This window comes from Halteromyces radiatus (genome assembly GCF_025201355.1).
Source record: "Halteromyces radiatus strain CBS 162.75 chromosome Unknown BX664scaffold_2, whole genome shotgun sequence".
NCBI classification, from domain to species: domain Eukaryota; kingdom Fungi; phylum Mucoromycota; class Mucoromycetes; order Mucorales; family Cunninghamellaceae; genus Halteromyces; species Halteromyces radiatus.
This window is the reverse complement of record NW_026251688.1, coordinates 1,186,941-1,213,115: the sequence shown is the minus strand read 5'-3', so window position 1 is coordinate 1,213,115 and position 26,175 is coordinate 1,186,941. Positions and strand designations below refer to the sequence as shown.

Sequence of the window (26,175 nt, the reverse complement as noted above, 5' to 3'; positions counted from 1 at the left end):
CGAAGGTGGGGTAAAAAAAAGAAGGTAACTACAGTAGCATAAAGTTTGCTTCCATTAAGGTCAACAAAAAAAATCATTCCGTTTGTTCCGTGTTGTTCCGACTTTTGCCTATGGTTCGTGTATGCTTCAATCATCTATTAAAAAAAAAAAAAAAAAAAAAAAAAAAAAAGAGCGAAGAGAGTGTGATGGTACTTGTATACGGGAATTCCTTCCGTCTACTACCGGTATGTCAGAATAGATTCTTTTTCTTATTATGATAAAATCAAAAAGTAGGTTTCCAGTTATTTTTCAACTTTGTAACAATTTCATAGTTTCATTCTAAAAAAAAAAAAAAAAAAAAAAAAAATATCTACAAAGTAATGGAAATAAATTAGGTATAAATCACATAAATTTCGTATACTTGTCTATTACCTAAAAGATGTGCACGTGAAAGAGAGTTGGCGCAGAAGGAAGAAAAATAATCAAGGTCGGAATCTGAACTCGATGAATGTGAGTGCTGTTGTTTCGCCAAGTGTACCACGCGGGACCCTTCTGACGGTCATTCAGTCTAAAGCAGGGAAACTAAACATAATTATGGAACCACATGAAATATATGCAAAAAAAAGAAAAGATGATAGTTTCAATTGTATGAATGAATAAAGGGAAAAGATGATTATTATTGAATCAGAAAAAGTAATTATGTATTCAAATCAATGTAAATTACTTTTTATAAGGAGAGTGCTATAAAAAGATTTGATACATCATCATCATTCCGTCAACTCCTTACCAAAAAAAAAAAAAAAAAAAAAAAAAGATTTGAAAACCCGGGAATGATGATCTGATGTTTGACTTGCTTAATATTGTCATCATCCAAATATAAAAATAAATATCAAAAAATAAAAAGAAAAAGAGAGACAAAAATGGAGAATGATAACATGATTTTTATTAAAGTGATAAAAAGAAAGAATATAGATTGTTTAAATTAAACTAAAAATAGAAGACATGCAGAGTAAAATAAGTTTGTACAAAAAAAGATGTGGGGGGATATGAAGATGCAATTTAAAGATAGAAGGATATAAGTCGATTGAGTTTATCGTTTGTACTTGAACGTTGATTTGGTTTTCGTATTGGTTGTTCTTGTATATTATCATCAGTACTACTTGAACTAGTTGATCTACCAAACCAATGTTTTAAAGTCCAGTGTAAGGAACCTTGATGTGGATCGTCTTCTTGAATGTCTTCAGATTTAGTACTACTACTACTACTACTACTAGTATTAATATTGGATAACATATTATTTGATGTATTCTTCATATAGCTTTCTCTTAAATATAAGAGTTCAACATCGTTTTGTAAGGACATGATGAATATATATATAAGAAATATAAAGTAATAAAATAAAATAAAATAATAAAAAAAAAAAAGAGGAGAGAAAGAAAATAGAAAAGGCTTTATTTATCCTTGAAAAAATAAAAAAAATACCGAACGTTGGCCGGTCTGATATTGAAATTGAAACCTTGAAACCAATCAATGAGGCAAAGACAGCTCCTTTTTTTTCTTTTTCTTTTTCTTTTCTTCTTTTCTTCTTTGAAAACAATAATAAACCAATAAAGGTTTTCTTCCTTTCTATTGTGCTCCTAATGACTTTAGAATTCAATCCTGGAAACTATGCCATTCAACTTGGAAGAACCGTTTTAGATAAAACTAATCATAATTATTATACCCTTCGATGTAAACATAAAAAAAATATAATATAATTTATATATATATATATATGTTTTAACTCTCCTCCTTTTAAAAATATATAATAAAATAGTCAATTCCAAATTAGACCCTTCTTTACCTTCTAGAAAAGCAAATTTACGACAAGAAAAGGACGCGTACTTTGCTGATTGGTTTTTGGTAAATATTATATTATATTATATATTCTTAATATAAACAATATATTTTTATTTTTATTTTTTCTTTATAGGATGACAATGTCATGTCATATGAAGGAGCACAGGGCAATATGCAAGAAATGGAATGTTTGTTAATATTTGATGAAGAAACACAGGTAATAATCAAAATTAAATAGAAAAAACAAAAAAAAAATCCTTACTCATTCTTTTGAAAAAAAAAAAAAAAAAAGACATTTACTTTAGAACGTCCTACAGCAAAAATGACTATGAAAAAGGTCCGTAAGAAGAAACCTACTCCTTCCAAAGATCTTAGTAAATCGTCAACTACAAAATCAACAACTGTACAACAACCCTCAACAACAAAAAAAAATTGGTTATCCAACAATAATGATGAACAACAACCATCTCCTATATCATTAGCTTTACCTCCTCAACAAAAAGATACCCCAACAACACCACCATCTATCAACAATGACAATAATGATTCTTTTGATGTAGACATTTTACGTGATATGGATGAAATTCTCAATAGCAATGATGATGATGACGACGACGACGATGATGATGATGAAGAAGAATTTGAAACTATCACTTCACCTCATTTATCTACTGATGCCATTAATAAAGTGAATCCACCTTCCAATTCACCACAACCTATCATGCAACAACAACAACAACAAACAACAAAACGTAGACGACCTCCCTTAAAGATGGCTTCTGTACCTATTCGAAGATTGGATGCATCTCCACCTACTCCAGCCCCTGGTACATCCTCATTACCACAAGCAAACAAACGTCCAAGAATAGGTGGCAAGACAACTTCTGCTGCAACCTTGGCAGCCAGACGAAAAGCAGCTTCGGCCATTCGATCTGAATCCTCCTCTGATAGTTCCTCATCTTCAGGATCTGAAAGTTCAAGTGATGATAGTGGATCCAGTTCTAGTGACAGTGATGATGACGATGATGATATGGATTTATTGGCTGAAAATATTTCTCGTGGATTATCTGAAGATGACATTCATGCTTCTCCTCTTACTCGATTGGAAACAACTCCTATGCGACAATCTCCTCATCAACAACCTATGTCTACACCTCATCGTGGTACTGCTGGTCCAACTTCTCTTCGTGATTTATTAGGTAAATTCGAAATAATCCATCTTTTTTTTTTTCTTTGTAGCTCAGTGGACTCATCTTTTTTTTTTTTTTTTTTTTTTTTTTTTTTTTTTTTGGAATAGATGGTGATCAACGGGATGACGATGATGTTTCAAGTTCTGGTAGCAGTAGTGATGATGACAGTTGAAAGGGGAATTTGATGATGGCATCCTTATTTTATTTATTTATTATGATTCGCTTTTTTTTTTTTTTGATACCTATTTATTCTTTATCTTATTTAATTAATAAAAAACGATTTTTTATTACCCACATATTTTATACTATTATTTTTGATGATTATTTTGATCTAATGAGTGGTTGATATTTTCTTGTGAAGATAATTCCTTGATGATTTTATGACTCAATGATGATAACACTACACTGATTTCCTTTGTACTCGATAACAATGATGATCATAGTCTTTGTAATTAAAAAAAATGTTATTTTATTGAATTAAAAAAAAAAAAAAAGGAAGGAGGATGTAGACATACAAAGATGTGTGAATATCAAAAGAAAAAAACTAGATACATATATGTACGTGAAATAGATGTAAACTAAAACGAGGGTTTACCAACAGAGACTTGTCACAGTTGTTCGTTTGCTTTCACGCTGTTTATCCAATCATTCATATGTTCCCAACCGACTTTCTGTGCAGCGTCCTTTGTAAACTTCATAGTCACATGGAAATTGGTCGATCTTTTGAAACGGTCAAGATTGACACCAGTCACGATGATTTCTTCCTCGGGCCAGTCCCATTTGGTGATGATGAAACGGTTTGACTTTTGCATAGTATGATCATATACACCTAAAGCACCTGTTCTTGGATCCCGTTCGCCAATCTTTTCTACCATTTCCATATACAATTTGTCTCTCTCTGTCATCTCCCATTCTTCAGGTACCTAGTATATATGTGTATATAATTAGTAAAACAATTTGATCAGATATAGGTCTTCTTTTCATATATGTGTATTTACTTTTTTGATTATCTCCCGAGTGTAAATTGGCTTTAGGTCTTCGTGTCGATCGAGATAATAACCCTTGTATCTTTTCCCATATTCAAAATCCATCCACATAAGCCAAGCTTCCAATTTTTGCTCATCATTTAGATTTTTGCGCTGTATCGATGTCTTATTGTCGTGGAATTGCTTGATATCGCCAAGGTAAGATCGATAATCACCATCCTTAGCATTGCTTTTTGCACTAGAATGAAAAAAAGGGGGAATATTAGACAAGAAAAATGAAGTGAAGGTACTTTTCCTTTTTTTTTTTTAATACTTACCAGTTACACTGGTAACAAATAAATTGTAACTTCGTGCCACCATTGAATGCCATCTTCCTTGGAGAAAAGTGATCACCAGAAGCAGCCGTTGGTGCACTCGCATCATCACACTTTTTGTCCCAAAATTTGATTTTCCGTCCACAGTAGCGACATTTGTCGTTCGATTTTAAGAAGGCATCAATCACCCTTGGTATCATAGCATCCACTCTTGGTTCAGTTTTCCCAAAAATAATGGCAGTTCTTTTTTTGCTGTTCGCTTCATAGTAGTCGAAATAGATATGGTAGTCCCTTTTTATCATACTACCCACACATCTATAGCACCAATCCCACTTGATTTTTTTCATTCGATCCTAAAAAGAAAAAAAAAGTAGGATGGAAAAAAAGCGTTCATAGGAATAAAAAATCACAACTAAAGGAAAAAAAAAATACTTCGATGTTCCATTGTATTTCTTACAACTTGTTTCCCGGTCAATTTCAATTCTTTGGTAAAAGCTATACGAGCTGGAGTAAAATTGTCCAGATACCCGTCTCTGGTTCCTGTGTCATGTTCGATACGTAGATGACCTATAAAGGGATCATCCGAAGTATCTTGATCATTTTCAGTCTTGAGATAAAAAAAAAAAAAAAAAGAATAGTAAGTATATTCATGCGCAGAGATTCATTGATTCATTTCATTTGAACTTTACCGATCCTTCAAATAGTTCAAGTTTATCTAATTCTTGATAGCAAATATCATCGATAGCAACACGAACTCGCTCCAGCTTGTCTTTATAGTCATTGGGATACATCTTTTCAGCAATTTTGGTTTCGTTCCAACTTTCTGATTTCGATTGCGCATCAAGCAGAGAGAGATATTGTGCACATTCCCATTTTTCCTATAAAACATAAGAATGAAGCTGTTAGCATGGAGTGAAGCTCAGTGTAATTCATCATTATACCTTGGACCTTAAATCACCTTTCCGACGACTCTACAAAACATAAGAATAGAGTCGTTAGCATACAGTGAAGCTCAGTGCAATCCAATTGTTATACCTCCTTCTTATCTATTTCTTCAAATACCCAATATTTCTATAAATCATAAGAATGAATTTGTTAGCACGGAATGAAGCCCATTATAATTCATTATTATACCTTACCTTACTGTATTCTGCAAAGCAATCACCAGGGGTTCTATTCATAAGCAGTCCAATACGTCGCCAGTCAAAGCGTTCTACTTCCTTATCAGGAGGATTGGTCAATTTAAACTTGGGTATTAAACCTTCCAGCTTGAATCTGTCGTTATCCGTCCAAGCAGTCTATGTGAAAGAAAAAAAAAAGATAAGAATTCAGTTAATTGCTCTATAGTGTATGACTGTACCTTTTTGACTTCAGCACGGGTTGGCTCGAGGGCTAATCGATCGAAGCGATCTTTGAGAGAATCACCAGAATCGGTATTTTTTTTGGAGGATATAGTCATAGGTAATATAGTTGTAAAAAGAAAAAAAAAAAAAAGAAAGGAAAAGAGAAGAAAAGTCGGGTACCTGACAAATAAAAAGAAGAATCAATTCCCGATTTGGAAGTTATTCTTCTGTTTTAACTCTAGTGCTTGAAAATAATTTTAATGATCCGCTCTTTTTTTTTTGGCATTGCATAGACAAAAAACGATGATTGATCGTTGACGATGATGATTATTTGATGGGAACTAGCTGTATTTGTATTTAAGAAGAAAAAAACAATACTCGTATTACCCACATGTTTTGTATTCTCGTTCTTGATGATGATAACTCGATAAAACAGTATGATATTTTTTTATGATGATCGTGATGATGACTCTACATTGATTCCCTTTATACTCAATAATGACAATAATGATGATACTAGTCTTTGTAATTCCAAAAAAAAGTTGTTTTTTATTGTATTAAAAAAAAAAGAAAGAGGATGCAGATGTACGAAGAATGTGTGAATATCAAAAGTAAATAACTTAAATACATGTATATGTGTGAAACAGATACAAACTAAAAGGAGGGGAGTACCAAGAGAGACTTGCCATTATTTTGTGTTTGCTACCACATTGCTTAACCAATCATCCAAGAATTCCCAACCACCAATGGTCATAGCATCATTAGTAAATTTCATAATCACCTGGATATCCAATGTTTTGAAAGGTTCAATGTCGAAATCAGTCACCATTTTGTTATACTTGGGATTGTCGAGCCATGTCCACTTGATGATAGTGAAACGTTTTGAGTTTTGCATAGTATGATCATATACACCTAAAGCGCCTGTCCTTGGATCTCGTAAGCCCATTTTTTCTACCATATCCATATACAACTTGTCTCTTGCTGTCATTTGCCAGCGATGAGGTACCTAATATATATATATATATAATATATAATCAGTTAAAACAATTTGATCGAGTACTTGTCTTCTTTCCACATGTGTGCACTTACTTTGTTGATTCTATCCCGAGCGTAGATTAGTTTTGGTACATCACGTCGCCTAAGGTAAGGACTTTCCTTGTAGCCTTTCCCATATTCAAAATTCATCCATGTAAGCCAAGCTTCCAATTTGTTTTCTTCATCTAGAGGTACATGCCATGAGAGCGATTCATTTTCATGTAATAGCTTGATATCGCGCAAGTAAGATCGATACACATAATCCAAAGCATTGCTTTTTGCACTAGAATGAAAAAAAAAGAGTCAGCTTCAAAAAAAAAAATGGTGTAACGATGGTAGTTTTTATATATACTTACTAATTACATTGACGACAGATAAAATGTAAAAATGTATCACCATTGAATATCATTTTCCTTGGATAAAAGTGATCACCAGAGGCTGCCTTTGGAGCATCTGCACCTTGACACCCAATATCCCAAAAAGTCATTGTCCGCCCACAGTAACCACATTTATCATCCGATTGTAAGAAGGCATCAATCACTTTTGGCATCATATTATCCAGACTTGGTTCAATTTTCCCAAAAATAATGGCATTTCTTTGTTGTTCATCCGCTTCATAGTAATCGAAATAGATACCGTAATCCCTTTTTATCATACTAATCGCACATCGTTTGCACCATTCCAAATTGATTTGTGTAATACGTATCTAAAAAAGAAAAAAAAAAGGAGGGGTATGGAAAGAAGAAAACATTCATATGAATAAATAACCATAACAAAAAAAAAAAAAAAAAAAAAAAAAAAGAGTGTTTGATATCCTTTGTATTTTTTTTTTTTTATTTTTTTTTTACCTGTTGTCGTTTGAGCATTTCCACTTTTTTAGTAATAGTTTTACCAAGAGTTGAATTAATATCGTCCAGATGGTCGTCCTTGGTTGCGATGTTATGCTCGATAGTATCCTTTTCATCATGATTATCTATTGTTGGGTCGATCTGTACATGTTCATCAAGTGATATCTGTTTCTGTTGAATGGAACTTTTCTTTTTGATCCTGTTCTGATGTCGAATAACTAGACCATCTATTACCACATCATCCGAAATATCTTGATAATTTTCGGTCTTGAAATAAAAATAAAATTTAAAAAAAAAAGTATGCATGAATAAGTATATTTATTCGTATACATCTATGAATTCATTTCATTTGAACTTACCAACCCTTCAAATAGTTCAATTGTATCTAATTCTTGGAGGCATATATCTTGGATACGACTACGAACTTGAGCCAACTTGGTTTCATAGTTGTCAGGATACATAGCTTTAGCAATAGCAGTTGCATTCCATTTTGTCAATGTCGATCGCGCTTCAAATAAAGAGAGATATTCTTTACGTGTCCAAGGACTCTATAAAACATAAGAAGAAAGTGATTAACAAGGTTCAGTATAATTCATTATTTCTATCATACCCAACTGTATTGTACAAAACAATCTCCAGGCGTTTTGTTCATGAGTGTTCCAATATGTTGCCAGTCCCATCGTTTCTTTTCAATATCAGGAGGATTGATTTTTTCAAATATGTTCATTAACGCTTCTAGTTTGATAATATCATTATCTGTCCAAGTAGTCTAAGTGAAAGATAATAAATAATTCAGTTCGCTGCTCTATACAGTGTTTGACTGTACCTTTTTATCACTGGTTTTGATTGAATCCAAGTGAAGTTGACTAAAACCTTCACTGAGAGGATCAGAAAGATCGGTATCTTTTTTGAAGGGTATAAAAGTCATGAGTAATAAAATTGTAAAAAGAAAAAAAGAAGAGAAGAGAAGAATAAAAAGGTCGGGTGCCAAACATAAAAAAAAAAAAAAAAGGAATCAATTCCCAATTTGGAAGTATTCCTTTTTTGTTCATGGTGTTTGAAAACTTGTACAATGATTGCATACTCATACTAGATGATGAATGTCAATAATTACTGTATTTTAATCCGCTGATCAACGTATATGATTATGTATATGAAATAATACAATAGTTTACTGCAATCTGATACACTTGGATACGAAAAGTCATAAACAGTATAATCATTATTACCGAGAACGTAATACCACAGTGACAATAAGGTATGATGCATACATATCTTGTTTTTGATTCAAAATTTAAAATAAATAATACATCATATAATATATATACTATAGTATTATACATCACGGATTCAAACCATCAGTTATTAATAATTCTTCATCATTTTCCAAAGCATATGGTGCCTTTTCTTCCCTCTTACAAAGTTTTAAAATGCCGCATTTTTTTTTCCTTTGTTTAAAAAAAAAAACATCAACTTTTTTCTTTCTTTCTTTCTTCTCTCTTAATTCCCAACATGTCCACCACCAAAACGAAACATATCAATCCTTCCCAACGTAAAAAAAAGCTATCACCTAAACAGAAGTTAGTTCAAGCAAGTGCTCAACAACGACAAAAGGTACAAGACCGGGTATTTGCTTGGCAAGAACAATTATTTACTCAAGAAAGAGTATCTGTGGAAGATTTACAAAAAGCGGCTTTCTGGTTACAACCTCAAACTTATGATGAAATTGTCGAAGAACGATGTGTTCAATCTATATGTGGTTATCCTCTTTGTTCTCGTCCACCTCAACAGCAACAATCAAGATATCGTATCTCTTTATCTCAAAGAAAAGTATTTGATCAATCCGAATTGGCATCTTACTGCTCCCTACCTTGTCTTCAGAAATCAAAATATTACAATATGCAACTATCGGAAGATCCAGTATGGATACGTGATATGGCATCTTCTATTCCCTCTAACATTCATATTATTACATTGGAAGAAAACTTCGAGTAAGTATTTTTCTTTATATATTAAATAGATTGACTTATTTTTTTTTAATATAGACAAGCTGTGGCTCAACAACAACAACGAAACCAATTAGGACGCTCCAGTTCAGATCTTCGACAAGAATATGTTCAACAATTGTTATCCAATGTCCCTCTTGGAACGAACAACAATACTCTCAATCCTTTAACAGCTACCAACACAAATGAAATGAAAATGGTCATTGTAGAAAAGACTTCAGTTACTTCGCCACTCAACACTCAGTTTGGAGGTATTCACGATGCTATTGAAGGATTCCGAATCGATAATAAGTCATCAAAAAACGAACCATCAACCATTTTACTGAAACCAAAGCATCAAACATCAACGACAAATCATTCTTTACCGACCATCAATGATACAACAAAGGGAGTAGATAGTGACGAATTGGATCCTGAATCTCTACTGGACGACGCTATGGAAACAATGATGATGCTCAAGAAGATGAATCTCGATCGTGACACTCCTACTAGCACTATATCACCACTTCCATCATCAACAGTCTTACAAGAATCTTTACCATCATCTCCTTCTACCACCATTACTACCACTACTACTACTAATAGTATCACTACAGACCTATCATCGAACACTCTATCAGCTCATACAATTAAAGATACCGTATCATCATCACCAACCAAAGACATGACTTCATCCACACAGACATCCAGGCCCATGTCACCCACCTCAACAAAGGCAACAAAAGCAGCAGTGGCAGCTATAGAAGCAGCAGCAGCATCAGCAGCTCAAACCAAAAAGATGAAGAATAAGAAAAAGAAGAAGGAACCAGAAATGTCACTCTTTGGCAAGATTTGGACCATGTTGGATCGTATGACAACGAAATCGACACGACTTTTTCTTACAACTTTGGCTGAAGGTAGTAATAGTAGTAGTTCTGTACAATTATTAGAAGAAGATGGACTTGATCATGATAATATGTTACGTGGACATATCTTTAGTGAAAAAATATTAGAAACGTAAGTTCCCTCAAAATAATAATTATAATAATAACAATAATATAGATATATGTGAAAGTGCTGTTATACTAAAATTCTTTTATTCTTTCTTTCTTTCTTTTTCTTTTTCTTTTTTTTTTTTTTATAAAAAGATATGGTTTGATTCGAACACAATTGGGGATTTTAGGTGAATTAGAAATGGATTTGGTCAATTTGATACGAACCTTCCGATTTACTGATGCAACCATGGTAGTACTGGATTCTACTCAAACTTATATGATGACACTTGTGCTTTTTAAAACTTTGGCGACGGATATCCTGAAAAATGAAACGGATTGGCAAGATGCTTTTGAAGTATGTTGTCATCAAATTGGACAAAGCTCAGATGGAGTAGATGCCTGTGTTCGTGTATTGAAAGTAGCTAGTACTTGATGTGTTTTTTTTTTATATCATTAGAACAATCAATAAAAAAAAACATTAATATATATATATATATATATAAATATTGGTTAGATATATTGAAAGCGGTTTCAATGCCTTGTTTTTTCTTTTTATTATTAATATTATGAATAGATGGAATGGTAAATACAAGAGAAAAAAAAATAGTGACTAATAAAGTGTAGAGTATGTGATATAAAGGAGGGAAAAAATAGATATGTGAAAAGCTATGTAACATGGAAATAAAGGGAAGAGAAAAGATGCAAAACTAAAGATGGGATAGAATAAAAAAAAAAGGAGGGGAAGTGTATGTCAAATCCAACGGCGAAGGAAACTATTAATCGTAGAATCTTGTACAGTCCAACTTTCCATTTGGGCAGTTAACCTTGTCATATTATCAGAGGTGTCATCAAAAGCATGGGATGGACTTAGCTAGGAGAAAATCATATTAAAAATCATATGAGTATATTGATGATCATGTATTCTTGTGATGTAATTTTCTCTTTTTTTACCTGATCATCTTGTTCTTCTTGTTCTTCTTCTTCTTCTTCATAAACAGGATCATCCAAGTCAGCGTCACCAAAATCATCATCATCATTATCATCATTATCAATATATGCTGGTGGTCGCATACGTAACCATTGCATTCGTGGTCCAGTACGTGATCGTTCGTTAATTCTAAATCCGAATATTTTTGGTTGATAGATATGAGGTTTTGCCAAGGGAACTAGTTCCGAATAATTTTCAAACAGTAAATGAGCATACGTTGAACCAAAATGAGCACCTATTTTATATAATCAATAAATTTAAATATTTTAGGAGTTTATATCTATTATATAAAAGTAAATTACCATCGACATTTTGATAAGTAGCAGGAGCATTGTAAATATCCATACATCTTGGACAATATAATTTGACATTTTCCACACCGACTTCATCATAACGACCACAAGGAATGACAGGACATCTTCCACAATAAACGCGAGCACAAGATCCAAATACACCAGTTGCATAACGTTCAGCCATTAATCTTAATCCATTTCTAGTCAAAAGGTATCGTTGATGAATCAAACCATAAAGCATAATAGCATAAGGTTCAACCACACTAGCATCTAAATTCCGCCGTCGTTTTGCTGGTTGACCTTCTTTCCAAAATCCATCGTCTTGTTCTGACTGTTGTTGTTCTTGTTGTATGGTTGAATTATGGTTAGATAAACTATTTTGTACATCTTCATTCTTATCCTCATCGTCATAAGTATCGTCATAGTCTTCAGGTTCAATATCCAATATCATCTCCAATGCCTCATTGTAATATGGTACTAAAGCAGATAATCCAGTGAGATTGAAATCGTCATCCATAAATTCTTCAGGTACTTCTACATAATATTCATGGCCAGTTAAAGAACAAAACCAAGATACCCAACTTTGAAGTGAGCTACTAGTACTTGTTTGTGAATCGCGATCAGAATCTAAATAATTATAAATCCAAGATGATAAAATAGTAAGTTCCTACCTCCCTATCAATGTACTCTTCTTTCCAAATTAATAAAAACCTAGATCTTTTTTCTTTTCTTTAAAATAACTTGCCGTAGTTTATATCACCAGGAGTGGAAGCTACAAACATTGATATCAAGATCAAGTCGACAATGAGTAGTAGTAGTAATAATAAGATATGATACTAAAATAATAAAAAAAAAAAAAAGGAAAAAAGAGAAAAAGATTTCCCAAGAAAAAAAAAAACAGTTTGCTCGCGGGAATTAAAAACCCAAAGATTCCCTTTTTTACGCCCTTTACTTCGACCTTTCTTACTTTTTACTTTTCTTTTTTCTCTCTCTCCCTCTCTTTTTCCTTTCTTATTATTTTGTGGAGTAATACCATTATGTTAGGATCAAACTTGACTACATTCTCTTTGAATGACAACCATATACAAAAGCATCGTCGTATGAAACGCAAGTTACTTGACTTTATCACTGTAAGTTGAAGTATATATTTCACGCGTTGTTATTTATTTTCTACTTCTTCTTATAGAAACATGAAGAAGCAAAAAGAGCTTTGGACCAAGCAAATCAAAGAATCATACTTCTCGAAGCACGAAATAGGTATTTAGTGAAAAAAAAAGAAGATAAAGAAAAAAAAAAGAAAACCCAACTCTTGTTCCTTTGTGAATTTTTTTTTTTTTTTTTTTGGAAGAGAACTGAAACGCCAACAAGCCTCAGCCCCTGATACTGATAGCAATGATGAAGAAGATATTCAAGAAAAACCTGAAAAACGTAATGATATCATTTTATGAATATTTATTTGAAAATTCATTCTAATATCTTCTCTTTTCTCATAGGCAAAAGTCGTTCTGTTATCAAACGAAGACGTACGATGGTGACTCTGGAAGATATACCACGCGATGTTAATGGCAAACCTATATTACCAGTGACATTGGGACCCCTTAAATTGATTTCTTTGGGTAAGATTATTCATGATAAGCCTGCTTATCATTGTGCTCGTCATATTTATCCGCTTGGATACACCGTGGAACGCATTTATATGAGTATGGTGGACCCTGATAGGCAATCAACATATACCTGTAAGGTAGAAGAAGGTGAAGATGATGAACCATTGGTAATAATAAAAAAAAAAATCCTATTCTTTTTTTTTTTTTTAATGAAACTCAATTCATTTTTTTTTTTTTTAGTTTGTTGTTTATGCAGATGATGATCCAGAAAATGTCATGTATGGAAAAACAGCAACAGCTTGTTGGACAATGATTGCAAGAGGAGCGAATAAAGTACGACGAAAATCATGTAGAAACTCGATATCTGGACCTGAATATTATGGACTTGCAAATCAAGTTGTTAGACATTTGATTGAAGAAATGGACCATGTGGATTTACTTGAAAAATACAAGAAATCACCTTTTTAGTTTAGTTATAGTTTTATAGTTTAGTGTAATGAAAATAAAAATGAAAAAGGTTGTTAGTATCCCCAGTTGAATAGTAATGTCTCCGATTAAAAGAATCATAAAGATGGTACTGGAACCATGAGTTTGCATGAATTTAAATGAGTACAATAAAAAAAAAAGTTCTTCATTCATAATATGTTTAAATAACAGCTTTATATAGTAATGATTATTTAGAATAAAACCCCCTTTAATAATAATAAACAAAGAAAAAAAAAACGTATGAAAAACTATGCTAAAAGAGATTCTAGCACCTTCCAAACAGAAAAGAATAAACCCATGTTTGGTGCATGAAACACCTGTAAGACGACATTTTTTTCTTTTCCGACAGTCACTCCGCGCTATTTCGTTTAAAATAGAAAATGAGTTTATAATTTTTTTCCTTTTATCTTTTTTTTTTTTTCTTTTTTTTTCTTTTTCTTTCTTTTTTCTTATTACAAAATAAATAATAATAAAAAATAATGTCAAAAGCTGTTGGTATTGATTTAGGAACAACTTATTCTTGTGTTGGTGTTTGGCAAAACGATCGTGTAGAAATCATTGCAAACGATCAAGGTAACCGAACTACTCCTTCTTTTGTGGCCTTTACAGACACTGAACGTCTTATTGGTGATGCTGCCAAGAATCAATCTGCTTTGAATGCTGGTGGTACTGTTTATGATGCTAAACGGTAAAATAATAATAATAAAAATATATTATATTATATTTTATATGAACGCGTTCACTTATTATTATTTTTCTATTTTGTTATAAATATAGTTTGATTGGTCGCAAGTTTAATGATCCTGAAGTACAAGCTGATATGAAACATTGGTCTTTCAAGGTGATTGATAAAGGTGGCAAACCTATTATTGAAGTTCCTTTTAAAGGTGAAATCAAACATTTTACACCTGAAGAAATTTCTTCCATGATATTGACCAAGGTAAATAATAAATAATATAATAATAATAAAAAGAAAAGCGTGGGTACGTAGTCTAATGAGAAAAAAAAAATGATTAACAAGTGACTTTTTTTTTTTAATAGATGCGAGAAACTGCTGAAGCTTATTTGGGCAACAAAGTTGAAAGCGCAGTCATCACTGTACCTGCTTACTTTAATGATTCTCAACGTCAAGCTACAAAAGATGCTGGTGCTATTGCTGGTCTCAACGTATTACGTATCATTAATGAACCTACTGCTGCTGCTATTGCTTATGGTTTAGACAAGAAGACCAATGGTGAACACAATGTTTTAATCTTTGATCTTGGTGGTGGTACTTTTGATGTTTCTCTTTTGACCATTGAAGAAGGTATTTTTGAAGTCAAGGCTACTGCTGGTGATACTCATTTGGGTGGTGAAGATTTCGATAATCGTTTGGTCAATCATTTTATTCAAGAATTCAAACGTAAATTCAAGAAAGATATGTCTGGAAATGCTCGTTCTGTCCGTCGTCTTCGTACTGCTTGTGAACGTGCTAAACGTACTTTGTCTTCTTCTGCTCAAACTACTGTGGAAATCGATTCCTTATTTGAAGGTATTGACTTTTACACTTCCTTGACCAGAGCTCGTTTTGAAGAATTGAATCAAGATCTTTTCCGTCAAACTATGGAACCTGTTGAAAAAGTTTTACGTGATGCCAAGATTGATAAATCTTCTGTTCATGAATTGGTTCTTGTTGGTGGCTCGTAAGTATATATACTTTTTTTTTTTTTTTATTATTTATTATTATATTTATTTTTATACTTATATGATTTTTTTTTTCATTATTTAGTACTCGTATCCCCAAGATTCAAAAGTTAGTATCTGACTTTTTCAATGGCAAAGAACCCAACAAATCTATCAACCCTGATGAAGCCGTTGCTTATGGTGCTGCTGTACAAGCTGCTATTTTGACTGGTGATACTTCTGAAAAGACAGATTCCTTATTGTTATTGGATGTAGCTCCTTTATCTTTGGGTATTGAAACAGCTGGTGGTGTAATGACTCCTTTGATCAAACGTAACACTACTGTTCCTACCAAGAAATCAGAAATTTTCTCAACCTATGCCGATAATCAACCTGGTGTATTGATTCAAGTATATGAAGGTGAACGTGCTCGTACAAAAGATAACAATATTTTAGGTAAATTTGAATTATCTGGTATTCCTCCTGCTCCTCGTGGTGTACCCCAAATTGAAGTGACATTTGATGTTGACGCCAATGGTATCTTGAACGTCAGTGCTTTGGACAAGACTACTGGTAAATCAAACAAGATCACAATTACCAATGATAAAGGTCGTCTCTCCAAGGAAGATATTGAACGTATGGTCAATGATGCTGAAAAATACAAGGCAGAAGACGAAGCAGCAGCTGCTCGTATTCAAGCTCGAAATGCTGTCGAATCTTATGCTTATAATTTGCGCAATACTCTACAAGAAGAAAAAGTCAAGGACAAATTGGAACCTGCTGATAAAGAAAAGTTGGAAAAGGCCATCCACGAAACCATCGAATGGTTGGACAACTCTCATGAAGCTAGTAAAGATGAATATGAAGGTCGACAAAAAGAATTGGAAGAAGTGGCCAATCCTATCATGATGAAACTTTATCAAGGTCAAGGTGGAGGTAATGTTTTCAAAAAAAAAAAAAAAAAAAAAAAGAATCATATAGCATTGTTATTGAATCCTTTTTTATTTTTTTATTTTATCATATATATAGCTCCAGGCGGTGGTCCAGGTGGTGCTCCAGGTGGTTTCCCTGGTGGTGCTCCTCCCGGTGCTAGTGGTGAAGATGGACCAACTGTTGAAGAAGTCGATTAAAAAATCAGAACTTTTTTTTTTTATCTATACATAGTTTACTCTTTTTATTTGGCAAAAAAAAAGGAAAAAAAGAAAAAAAAATTCAAGGAAAACCCTCACCATAGTATATAGTCTTATCCCTTTTTTTTTTTAACAATTATTTGAAAATAAAAAAGCTGAATATTGTTTGTTTATATGAATTGTGAAGAAGTAGAAAAGATACTGTTATGATAGCGTATGTTTGGAAGCTTGCGAAACGAAATGCAACAGTTTTCACACTCAGCGAATTTCCATTTGTCTCTCACTTCTTTTTTTTTTTTTTTTTATCTATTTTTTTTAATTACCAATCAAATCATGGGAAAGAAACCATTGGTATCAAAGACGATAGTTATGACATTAGCAATGGAAGAATCGGCACGAGCAAAACAACAACAAGAAGAAGATTGGGAAGAAAATGGTCCTACTATTGATCCTAATTCAAACAATTTATTTGACGAACTGTGTACAGCCTCAAAACAAGGGGATTTGGAAAAAGTCGAAAGTTTAGTCAAGAATTTTGGTGCTAATATCAACAAGGTAGACGAATGGCAATGTAGTGCTTTATATTGGGCATGTATGTAAAAATATATTATACAAAAAAAAGGGATATGTTTATCTTTACTATTTTTTTTTTTTTTTTAGGCTTATGTGGCAATTATGATATTGTCAAGTTCTTACTCGAAAATGGTGCTCAGTGCGATAGAAATACCTTTCAAGGGTAACTTAAGAAAAAAAGGTTACTCTTTTTCTTACTTTTTTCCCCTTTCTTTTTTCTAGTGAACGATGTTTATATGGCGCACTAACAAGTGATATTCGAACATTATTACTCTCATATAAAATCACCAAAGCTGTAGACACCAATCAACCTTATCTCGCTTTCTTATCCGACCTTTTGTATGAACATCCTTTTAATGATCTCTCTTTTACTATTCGACTACCAACAAGTACTATTTCTACTCAAGATGACAATATTATACAGCATAGCTTTTCAGCTCATAGGTTCTTATTGGCGGCTAGATCCCAATTTTTCCAACGACAACTTTTACAACGATGGCATGGACAACAAACGATCAAGCTTAGCAAATCCTTGGTAGATCCTGTGGCATTTGCAGCTGTATTAAGATATCTCTATACTGGACAATTGGGTGATATCGATCAAGATACTTTAAGGAACATGGTGTTTGTGGGTAAACATTTGGACTTACCTGAATTATCAAATCGATGTCAAGAGGAACTGGAAACTATGAACAATGAATCGAATGCGATCCGTGCTTACGATGCGAAAGAAATGGCAAAGATACGATTGGATTTTGAAAAGTTTTTACAAAGGATCCTTTATGCTGCAGCGTATATTGAACAACAACAAGAAGGATCTTATCTATTGAAGGAACGACTCTTACCAGAGGATTCATCTACAGATCCAAGAACTTTGTTTGCCGATGTTGCAGTTAGATTGGATGATGATAATACCTTATTCCCAACCCACAAAGCATTCCTTTGCCGTTCAACTTATTTTCGGAACATGCTAGTTAGTACTTTTGCAGAAGCAAGTGCAAGTCCATCTACCATTATCTATCAACAAGATGATATCCAGTTGGCCTTACCGGTGGTTGGACTTACAAATGTACCCTCTGATATCTTTCAATATGTAAGTCATCAATGATTACAATCATCATAGAAACTCATGCTGTCCTTTTTTTTTTTTTTTTTTAAAAAAAAAAGGTATTGGAATTTTTATATACAGATCGATGTACTATTCCCATTGATTTGGCATATGAAGTCCTATTAGCAGCAGATTTATTATTCTTGGATCGACTCAAGGCGTTGGCAGCCATCACTCTCACTGGTCAAGATGAACCATGTATGGATATTTATGATTTGATGCAGATAGCTCTTGATCTTAATGTCGACCGTTTGGAACAATGGTGTACACAATACTTTGCCAAACATTTGGATGATTTTGCCAAAGATCCTGCCTTTTATCGTTTGATTCGTCAAAGTGCCCAATCGATTTCTGGAAGACAAGAAACAGGTAATATCAAAAATATATATATATAAGGGATGTTTGAATACTAATGGAATGAATATGTTTTTATAATGTTAGATTCGATTCCATTTATTGATGAATTACGCTATTACCTTGGCAAGATGTATTGTATAGAAGATGCTGATTTAAATGCAGCGGGCAAGGTCAATGAGGATTATAAGGAGGATTGGACTGATTTGGAAATGACTTATAATTTGAAATTGGATTTATTAGACGAAATATTAGAGTCTTTAGGACTAGAAGCTTAGTGATATAATATAGTTTTTTTTTTTTTTTTTAGAATTAAAAAAAAGAATAACTATCAATCAACTAGTTACTTTTTGATGCTTTACAAATAAAATAGATCAATATTATCATGATGTGAATTCTGAAATGTATAAATGTTCAAAGTCGGGTGGATGATGCACGATGATTGAATGCTGGGTTGATTGGATGAATGGATCATGAATGGATGATATGTAATGATGAATGATGAATGACGAACTAATGATAGGAGATGATGGGCAAGGGGAGATATCGCAATCATTGAATATTGATTGGATGAGAGGACATATCTTATTCATTTTTCAATTTTTTTTTCTAAAAAAAATCATCGTGACAAATGCAAAAGGATATTTGACATAATGGAATCCATCTCATTATAGTGGTCAATTCAATTTGACAGATATATCAATTTCATCATCACAAAAAAAAAATATGAATATGACTTGCATCAATATAGACAAACTTCATTAAATAGAAAAGGTTTTATTTCGCTTTATTGAGATAATGTATATAAAATAGGATGCTATCTAGAGTAAGACGAGGATACGGATAGTGAGAGAATTGTAATAGTGCACAAAAGTAAAAGACGATGTTTCATTTTTTTTTTTTTTTGTTGTTGTCGTTTTTTTTTTTTTGTCGAAAGGGAATCATACAATAAAAAAAAAAAAAGAAAGTGAATCACTATTTATTCCTTGTAACCAGGATATTTCCATTGACCTTCAGGGATAGGGGTTTCTAATTCTTCCCAAGGTTTCCATTGTTCCATCTTGCCCACCAACTTGAGTTCATCTTCAGCTTGCAAAATCAATTGTTCGATTTGTCCAGCACCAATCTTGGCTTCAATATCAGCGACGTTTTCTGTTGATTCGACAATGGCCAAACGAGTCTTGGTGAAACCTTCAGTGGCCTGACGATAAACAGCATGTTCAGGAAGACGTGACAAGGCGGTTAAAGTGTTGTTGTAAGTTTGAATCAAATGAGGACGAGGATTGGGATGAACAGGGATACCGGTCAAACCAGTGGTTAACTACATAAAACAAAAATAATAATAATAATAAAAAGTAAGATATTGGTTTATAGCAATGATATTGGACATTTACTTTGGTAGTAGCTTGTAAAAGAGGTCGGGTGAAGAACATGATAATGTAAGGTCGGACAAAAGAAAAAACAAAGAAAAAAAAAAAGAAAAACAAAAAAAGAAAAACAAAAAAAAAAAAAGAGAGGAATCCGAAATATGAAAAGAGTGGGTTAGGGTAATCCGCAAGTCACCACCATTTCAACCGCTCAAAGTCGAAAATCATCGGAGTATCAACATGTGTCAAAAAAAAAAGTTTATTAAGGTCGTTTCCAAACACATACACGACCACGTTTATCAGTTGTTACAATGGCATCTTCTCTATAATAAACACCAACACAAGGATCAGCATGAATAGTCTTGACTACGGTAGGTTGTAAAAAGGCAACTTCAGTTTTGGAGGCCACAGCATGGACTGTCGTAGGTCGATTGGGTGAACTCTGAATCAAATTAGGATTGGTGGTGGATGATACTGATGCTCCTCGATGTCTAGTATTCACCTTCTACAATAACAAAAAAAAATATAAATGGACTCATTAGATAAACAATTACCTTTCTTTTTTTTTTTTTGTGAAATCTTACTGCTTTTGGACGATGTAATGCTGGTACAGAAAAATCCCATAGAATCAATTTGGCATCTTCACCTACACTTGCAAATCGGTATACACGTTCATCACATCTCCAAGAATCAAATGCTACACTTGTCACCTAATTTTTTTTTTTTTTTTGAAATCATATCAGTGAGTCTTGTCTTTGTGAAGATAAAATACTTACCCATGAACTATGACCTTGACATCTTGCTATGATACGTTGTTCTCGAAATGCCCATATAGTCACCAAATCATCTTGTCCACCAGCCTAATCATGCATAAACAAAAATAATCACATTAGTACCATCCTTTCTTTCTTTCTTTCTTTTTTTTTTTTTTGTTCTACCACTTTCCACTTACCAATATATATTTTCCATCAGGACTCCATGTTACACAGAGCAGACCACCATAATAAGATTCATATACATCATAGAGTCTAATCCAACATAAAAAAAAACGTAACGTAATAGTCAATTCTCTTTGAAATCAAATGGATTCCCTCCATTCTAACGTCCTACATTAAACTTACTTTTCATTTACATAATTGATGATCCTGAGGTAACCATCTAATCCTACAACGGCAACATGTTGGCAATCTGGTGAGAAGGCAAAAGCTAAGAAAAAAAATAAAAAAAAAAAACAGACAAACAAATAAATATGAATAATGAGAGGAGAGATCATAAGAATTATCCTTTTTTAGGGGAATGAACTTACCAGTAATAGATTGATTTGATAGTTTCCAATGAGATACAGGGTTGCACTTGGCAGCCAATTTGGAAGAAGACTTGGACACACGGAAACTAGAAAGACAATAAAATTGATATCCTTTTTTGTTCACATTTGTTTGTTCATCATCCGACTTACGTTTGCTTGGGAGTTCTAGACCGAGAATTTGATTTGGTGGATGGGATTCGATTTGATGTTCTTGTTGCTGTTGAATATTTATGGTGGAAATGCCAGTGAGAATCAGTTGATTTAGGTGATGTTTGACTGGACAATTCATCATCAACACCACTATCAAAATCATCATCATTATCTTCATCATCATCATTATCATTGTCAGGACGAAAGGCATCATCTTCTTTTTCCTTGTCAAAGATCATGATTGAACCATCTTGAAATGCAGCCATGAGTAAATTTTCAGAACCTTGAAGCCAGCGAATCATCGTGATAGAAGAAGAATTCATCAAACCCTAAACGTTACACGGAAAATCTCATGATGAGTTCGTTTTAACATATATAAAAAAAAACAACAATAAACAGCATTTACCCCTTTGTTGATACGACCATATTTGTTGCATAAAGGATCAAACCATACAATATCTCCAGATGTAAATCCAATAATGATATCCAAATGATCTGATCCACGGGTCAATAAGTTCACATCATGAGATGTAGGATATGCTCGAGCAAATACAACTCTTGATAAAGGTTCCTACAAAAAAAAAAAAAAGATGATTTATCAGATTCCTTTTTCTTTATATATTTTATTATTTACCATAGGTTGACAAGAAGCATCCATCCAAACAAAATTAGATCCACAATTATAAAACAAATTGGTATCTTCACTTGTTCTTGCCACGAGGATTTTCGCCAGCTGATCGTTGGTAATGATACGTTGCACGAAGCTTGAATTGGTTTTGGTAATGTTTGTTTTTGGTTTTCGAGGGGAACCACCAGAATAAGAAGACATGGAAGACGATAATGAAGTAGACATGGATTGAGAATATAATGATTTGTTTTGTGAAGGAATGGACGTTGTTGCTGCTATTGTTTGTGATCGATTCATTCCTGATATTGTTTTTAAATATGGGTCTTGTTGTGAATCGTAGACTCCAGAAGTCAAGGGTATGGAGTTGCCTCTTTGTAATGGGTAAGGTGGTATTGAATCGTCCTGCTGATTTGTTGTAGTAGGATATAAAGTTGAAGTAGGTGAGGTTGTTGCAATGATAGAATTCATATCTTCTTCCGGAAAGTCGGACATGCTATGGTTACCATTCTGAGATGTTGAAGAAAAGGAAGGTGGTGTCTTGGTTGTTGTATTATTATTATTATTATTATTTGTTGAAGAAGTGTCATGGTGACCAAACATAAGTCGTCTAAAACTTCGTGCACCAGGTTGAGGTTCATAACGATTGATATTTGGTGTTGTTTCTTTGTATTTGATGGAGACAAGACTTGCCGAGGTACCAACATTATAATATGGTGTAAGAGACCGAAAAAAAATAGTATGAGCCAAGGTATAGGAACCTTCAGGAGATATAAAGTCAGTACAAGTAAAATTGGGAGTGGATGCTGGGTAAATAGGAAGTCGTGCCGATGGAAGAGATCCAGTGTCTCCTGCTGAATGACGTCGGGTAAGAAAGTTGCTTGTATGACTTGACTAAATCGATGATTTATAATTGGAAAAAAAGAATCGGATCAGAAATAATTAATAAACTCATAATTATGTAAATATATTATTTTTTTTTCTCTTACACTGTCAACCATAATATGGTATTAAGTAGATTATACAAATATCTAAAACGATCTATTCTGTAAGAGTGGGAAAGAAACAAAGAAAGTAAAGAAAAAGAAAAAAAAAATCCAACGCCAAGTGACGGGAACTGAAAATCAGGGAAAACAACTTCTTTGGTGATTGCTATCAAACTTATTGAGACCAGTAGGCACAAAGAAAAAGATGCATTGAATACAAATCCAATAAAGCTTTCCTATTTTTAGTCATTGAAAAAAAAAATTAAATATATATATATAATGAACAAAATAAAAAGAACTTTTGATTCAAAGATGATGGCCAGAAAAGGAAACTGATTTAAATCCCGTCGATTTTTGACTACGAGGGGGGTGGATGAGATTATTGAAAAGCGGGCAAGCTGACAGCATCTTTTTTTTTTTGTTTCTTTTCCTTCTTTCATCTTAATACCTATAGTAAAAGATTCCCCTTCCTCTTTTGTTATGGAACACGCTCCTCTTACAGCTGATCATGCTTTTATCAATTCAACTGTTCATTCCGTTTATGAATTGGTAGTAGCTATTCCTGGTTCAACACTTGCCTTTAATTATCTCAAGAATGCATATCAAGATGATCCTTTCCGTATTGCTTTAGAACTCTTCTTAGTCTTCTTTGCACTTCGTTACATGTTATCCAAGAAATACAAACCTCATGATAATGCAGTCAAGTTAACAGAAAAGGTATTGTTTCCTTTTGTTTATTTTTATACTGACTTTATATATATATATATATAACAATAGGAAATTGATGAACTTGTGGAAGAATGGCAACCGGAATCGTTAGTACCAAAACTTAGTTCATATGACAAATTCAATTTGGAAAAAACGCCCATGATTGTTGGTGCACAAACTGCCAAAACCAAGGTAGCAGGATATACCAAACCTTTGATGAATTTAGCAACTACCAATTATTTGAACTTGGTTTCTTCTGAACATATTCGACAAAAGGCAATTGATGCTCTGAAGAATTATGGTGTAGGTACTTGTGGACCTCCTGGATTCTATGGTACTTTGGATATTCATATGCAATTGGAAAAAGATATTGCTCGCTTTTTGGGAACGGACGAAGCCATTATTTATGCCCAAAACTTTTCTACTATTTCTTCTGTGATTCCTGCCTTTTCCAAACGTGGTGATCTTTTGGTTGTGTAAGTGTAACTGAAAAAAAAACAATGGACCTTAATTATACTTATCCCCTTTTATATATATATATATATATATATAATTCTTTAGTGATGATCGTGTCAATTTTGCCATTCAAAAAGGTGTACAAATCTCTCGGTCAAATGTTCGTTGGTACAAACATAATGATATGAATGATCTTGAACGTGTCTTGAATGAAATACAATTGGATACATTAAGAGTAAACTGAATGATATCAAACAATAGATTGGATTATTATTTTTTTTTCTCATCTTTTTTTTTTTTATTAGCACAAGAAACGATTAACACGCCGCTTTATTGTAACGGAAGCATTATTCAGCAACTATGGGGATGTGGTACCTTTGCCTAAATTGGTATGAATACCATTCTTTTACCTATTATCCTTTTGTAATATTAACTCTTCCTATTTTTTAATAGATTGAATTAAAAAAGAAATTCAAGTATCGATTGATTTTAGATGAATCTCAATCCATTGGTGTTCTTGGTCGACGAGGTGCTGGTGTTACAGATCATTTTGGTGTGGATGTACGTCTTTTTTTTTTATCTTATAAATTTGATTTTTAATTCTTTTTTTTTTTTTTTATTTATAGGCTAAGGACGTGGATATGATTGTTGGATCCATGGCATCTGCGTTATGTTCTTCTGGTGGATTTTGTGCTGGTAGTGTAGAAATTGTAGATCATCAACGATTATCAGGCAGCGCGTATTGTTTTTCAGCCTCACTTCCAGCTATGCTTACGATATCTGCATCTGAAGCAATCAATATCATCAGTCAACAACCCAATCTGTTACGTGAACTCCGGGAACGTGTTCAAGCCTTCCGTCATACTCTTGCTCATAAAAGTTTGGATGCATTGATTGATGTGGATACCTCATCTGGTCCAGATGCTGCTGTGGTACCGTTTTTCCATATCCGGATCAAGCCATCCTTTTTGGCTTCTCGCAATGCTAATCTTAGTCGTGAAGATGAAGAACGTTTGCTTCAAGAAGTGGTGGATGAATGTGCTTCTCAAGGTGCTTTGGTGACCCGTGCTAAATATGTGGATGATCAAGAACGTGGCTTACCTCGACCAAGTATCAAGATTCATGTCACTGTAGGACTCTCCAAGAAAGAAAATGACAAAGCTGCTACTATTGTCAAATCTGCTCTTACCAAGGTGTTATCTTCCAAATGGAAAAAATAATCCTCTCTATAGTATTAGTGTTATTTAATTCATGTTTGATATTAAAATAAAAAAATAATAATAATGTCCTGTTTGAAATTGATTTGATTATATGTTTATCCTTTGATTACTTAGCTTACAAATATAGATTGATAGAAAGCTAATCATTAACTGATTTATCATAGAAAAGGAAGAAATGGATCTGAAAGCTGCTCTTTTTTTTTTTTTTTTTTTTATTCATATGAGATTACTATAGCTTGTCAAAGGACCTTCTTTTGTACAATTTGTACGTATTAATAACAGCTTGATCCATCAATAAAAACGAAAGCCATAGATAATATGTACACATTTTGTTATTGATGTTTCCATGGTATGATGGTAGATTTAAGCTTAAAAATGAGGGGTTGAAAGGATAATAAGAGTTATTCAGAGTGGTGGATTTTTTCTTGAAAATTTTCAACGTTTACAGCCAAAAATTTCAAACTCCTCAGCCAAATTTTAGCTGTAAAAATAAATCGTCGAGGGGTCATCAGGCAATATTTCAAAAAATCAATGATTTTCTTTTGGTGATCATTGTACATTAGTTGACAAGGTAAGCGATAAAATGATATTAGATGATACTAAGTTATTTTTTAAAGAGGAATCTAATGATGGTCATTTTATTGG

The 26,175-nt window shown here is 33.1% G+C and overlaps 11 protein-coding genes across 11 annotated transcripts; 6 read left to right on the top strand and 5 right to left on the bottom strand.

Moving 5' to 3' along the window:
* Window positions 1-1,580: 1,580 nt before the first annotated feature.
* On the top strand, window positions 1,581-3,251 carry BX664DRAFT_324381 (uncharacterized protein). Its single transcript, XM_051543835.1, has 5 exons — window positions 1,581-1,710; window positions 1,796-1,881; window positions 1,952-2,035; window positions 2,111-3,017; window positions 3,116-3,251. Exons 1-5 carry the CDS (start codon window positions 1,620-1,622, stop codon window positions 3,178-3,180), a joined length of 1,233 nt encoding a protein of 410 aa, XP_051402844.1. The 5' UTR covers window positions 1,581-1,619; the 3' UTR covers window positions 3,181-3,251.
* A 236-nt stretch (window positions 3,252-3,487) lies between these two features.
* BX664DRAFT_324378 (uncharacterized protein) lies at window positions 3,488-5,802 on the bottom strand. The gene is made up of 9 exons (XM_051543834.1): window positions 5,669-5,802; window positions 5,448-5,606; window positions 5,344-5,379; window positions 5,250-5,279; window positions 4,998-5,186; window positions 4,766-4,915; window positions 4,312-4,661; window positions 4,007-4,232; window positions 3,488-3,931 (listed from the first exon to the last, which is right to left on the bottom strand). The coding sequence occupies exons 1-9, from the start codon at window positions 5,765-5,767 to the stop codon at window positions 3,617-3,619; spliced, it is 1,554 nt and encodes a 517-aa protein (XP_051402843.1). The 5' UTR covers window positions 5,768-5,802; the 3' UTR covers window positions 3,488-3,616.
* A 378-nt stretch (window positions 5,803-6,180) lies between these two features.
* BX664DRAFT_324377 (uncharacterized protein) lies at window positions 6,181-8,501 on the bottom strand. The gene is made up of 7 exons (XM_051543833.1): window positions 8,361-8,501; window positions 8,145-8,303; window positions 7,894-8,082; window positions 7,535-7,801; window positions 7,043-7,392; window positions 6,741-6,969; window positions 6,181-6,657 (listed from the first exon to the last, which is right to left on the bottom strand). The coding sequence occupies exons 1-7, from the start codon at window positions 8,460-8,462 to the stop codon at window positions 6,340-6,342; spliced, it is 1,614 nt and encodes a 537-aa protein (XP_051402842.1). The 5' UTR covers window positions 8,463-8,501; the 3' UTR covers window positions 6,181-6,339.
* A 545-nt stretch (window positions 8,502-9,046) lies between these two features.
* Window positions 9,047-10,947, top strand: BX664DRAFT_256717 (Rtr1/RPAP2 family-domain-containing protein; the record flags this gene model as incomplete). The annotated part of the gene is made up of 4 exons (XM_051540472.1): window positions 9,047-9,525; window positions 9,580-10,016; window positions 10,137-10,536; window positions 10,668-10,947. The coding sequence occupies 4 exons, from the start codon at window positions 9,047-9,049 to the stop codon at window positions 10,945-10,947; spliced, it is 1,596 nt and encodes a 531-aa protein (XP_051402841.1).
* Window positions 10,948-11,023: 76 nt separating this feature from the next.
* On the bottom strand, window positions 11,024-12,655 carry BX664DRAFT_324372 (casein kinase II beta subunit CKB1). The gene is made up of 4 exons (XM_051543832.1): window positions 12,541-12,655; window positions 11,805-12,422; window positions 11,466-11,737; window positions 11,024-11,385 (listed from the first exon to the last, which is right to left on the bottom strand). Exons 1-4 carry the CDS (start codon window positions 12,575-12,577, stop codon window positions 11,266-11,268), a joined length of 1,047 nt encoding a protein of 348 aa, XP_051402840.1. The 5' UTR covers window positions 12,578-12,655; the 3' UTR covers window positions 11,024-11,265.
* BX664DRAFT_324370 (F/Y rich C-terminus-domain-containing protein) lies at window positions 12,642-14,115 on the top strand. The gene is made up of 5 exons (XM_051543831.1): window positions 12,642-12,925; window positions 12,982-13,052; window positions 13,144-13,223; window positions 13,289-13,566; window positions 13,640-14,115. Exons 1-5 carry the CDS (start codon window positions 12,833-12,835, stop codon window positions 13,865-13,867), a joined length of 750 nt encoding a protein of 249 aa, XP_051402839.1. The 5' UTR covers window positions 12,642-12,832; the 3' UTR covers window positions 13,868-14,115.
* Window positions 14,116-14,322: 207 nt separating this feature from the next.
* BX664DRAFT_291565 (hsp71-like protein) lies at window positions 14,323-16,677 on the top strand (the record flags this gene model as incomplete). Its single annotated transcript, XM_051541949.1, has 5 exons — window positions 14,323-14,573; window positions 14,663-14,825; window positions 14,927-15,567; window positions 15,654-16,477; window positions 16,583-16,677. The coding sequence occupies exons 1-5, from the start codon at window positions 14,365-14,367 to the stop codon at window positions 16,675-16,677; spliced, it is 1,932 nt and encodes a 643-aa protein (XP_051402838.1). The 5' UTR covers window positions 14,323-14,364.
* A 289-nt stretch (window positions 16,678-16,966) lies between these two features.
* BX664DRAFT_324366 (uncharacterized protein) lies at window positions 16,967-19,074 on the top strand. The gene is made up of 5 exons (XM_051543830.1): window positions 16,967-17,269; window positions 17,338-17,413; window positions 17,473-18,343; window positions 18,418-18,727; window positions 18,800-19,074. Exons 1-5 carry the CDS (start codon window positions 17,011-17,013, stop codon window positions 18,988-18,990), a joined length of 1,707 nt encoding a protein of 568 aa, XP_051402837.1. The 5' UTR covers window positions 16,967-17,010; the 3' UTR covers window positions 18,991-19,074.
* Window positions 19,075-19,571: 497 nt separating this feature from the next.
* On the bottom strand, window positions 19,572-20,189 carry BX664DRAFT_324365 (ETC complex I subunit conserved region-domain-containing protein). The gene is made up of 2 exons (XM_051543829.1): window positions 20,107-20,189; window positions 19,572-20,033 (listed from the first exon to the last, which is right to left on the bottom strand). Exons 1-2 carry the CDS (start codon window positions 20,143-20,145, stop codon window positions 19,692-19,694), a joined length of 381 nt encoding a protein of 126 aa, XP_051402836.1. The 5' UTR covers window positions 20,146-20,189; the 3' UTR covers window positions 19,572-19,691.
* Window positions 20,190-20,253: 64 nt separating this feature from the next.
* On the bottom strand, window positions 20,254-22,712 carry BX664DRAFT_324363 (WD40-repeat-containing domain protein). Its single transcript, XM_051543828.1, has 9 exons — window positions 22,170-22,712; window positions 21,942-22,106; window positions 21,536-21,864; window positions 21,386-21,471; window positions 21,201-21,285; window positions 21,032-21,107; window positions 20,856-20,939; window positions 20,664-20,789; window positions 20,254-20,584 (listed from the first exon to the last, which is right to left on the bottom strand). Exons 1-9 carry the CDS (start codon window positions 22,653-22,655, stop codon window positions 20,342-20,344), a joined length of 1,680 nt encoding a protein of 559 aa, XP_051402835.1. The 5' UTR covers window positions 22,656-22,712; the 3' UTR covers window positions 20,254-20,341.
* Window positions 22,713-23,445: 733 nt separating this feature from the next.
* On the top strand, window positions 23,446-25,608 carry BX664DRAFT_324359 (pyridoxal phosphate-dependent transferase). Its single transcript, XM_051543827.1, has 6 exons — window positions 23,446-23,863; window positions 23,924-24,330; window positions 24,416-24,545; window positions 24,616-24,699; window positions 24,764-24,871; window positions 24,937-25,608. The coding sequence occupies exons 1-6, from the start codon at window positions 23,627-23,629 to the stop codon at window positions 25,528-25,530; spliced, it is 1,560 nt and encodes a 519-aa protein (XP_051402834.1). The 5' UTR covers window positions 23,446-23,626; the 3' UTR covers window positions 25,531-25,608.
* The last annotated feature ends 567 nt before the right edge of the window (window positions 25,609-26,175 follow it).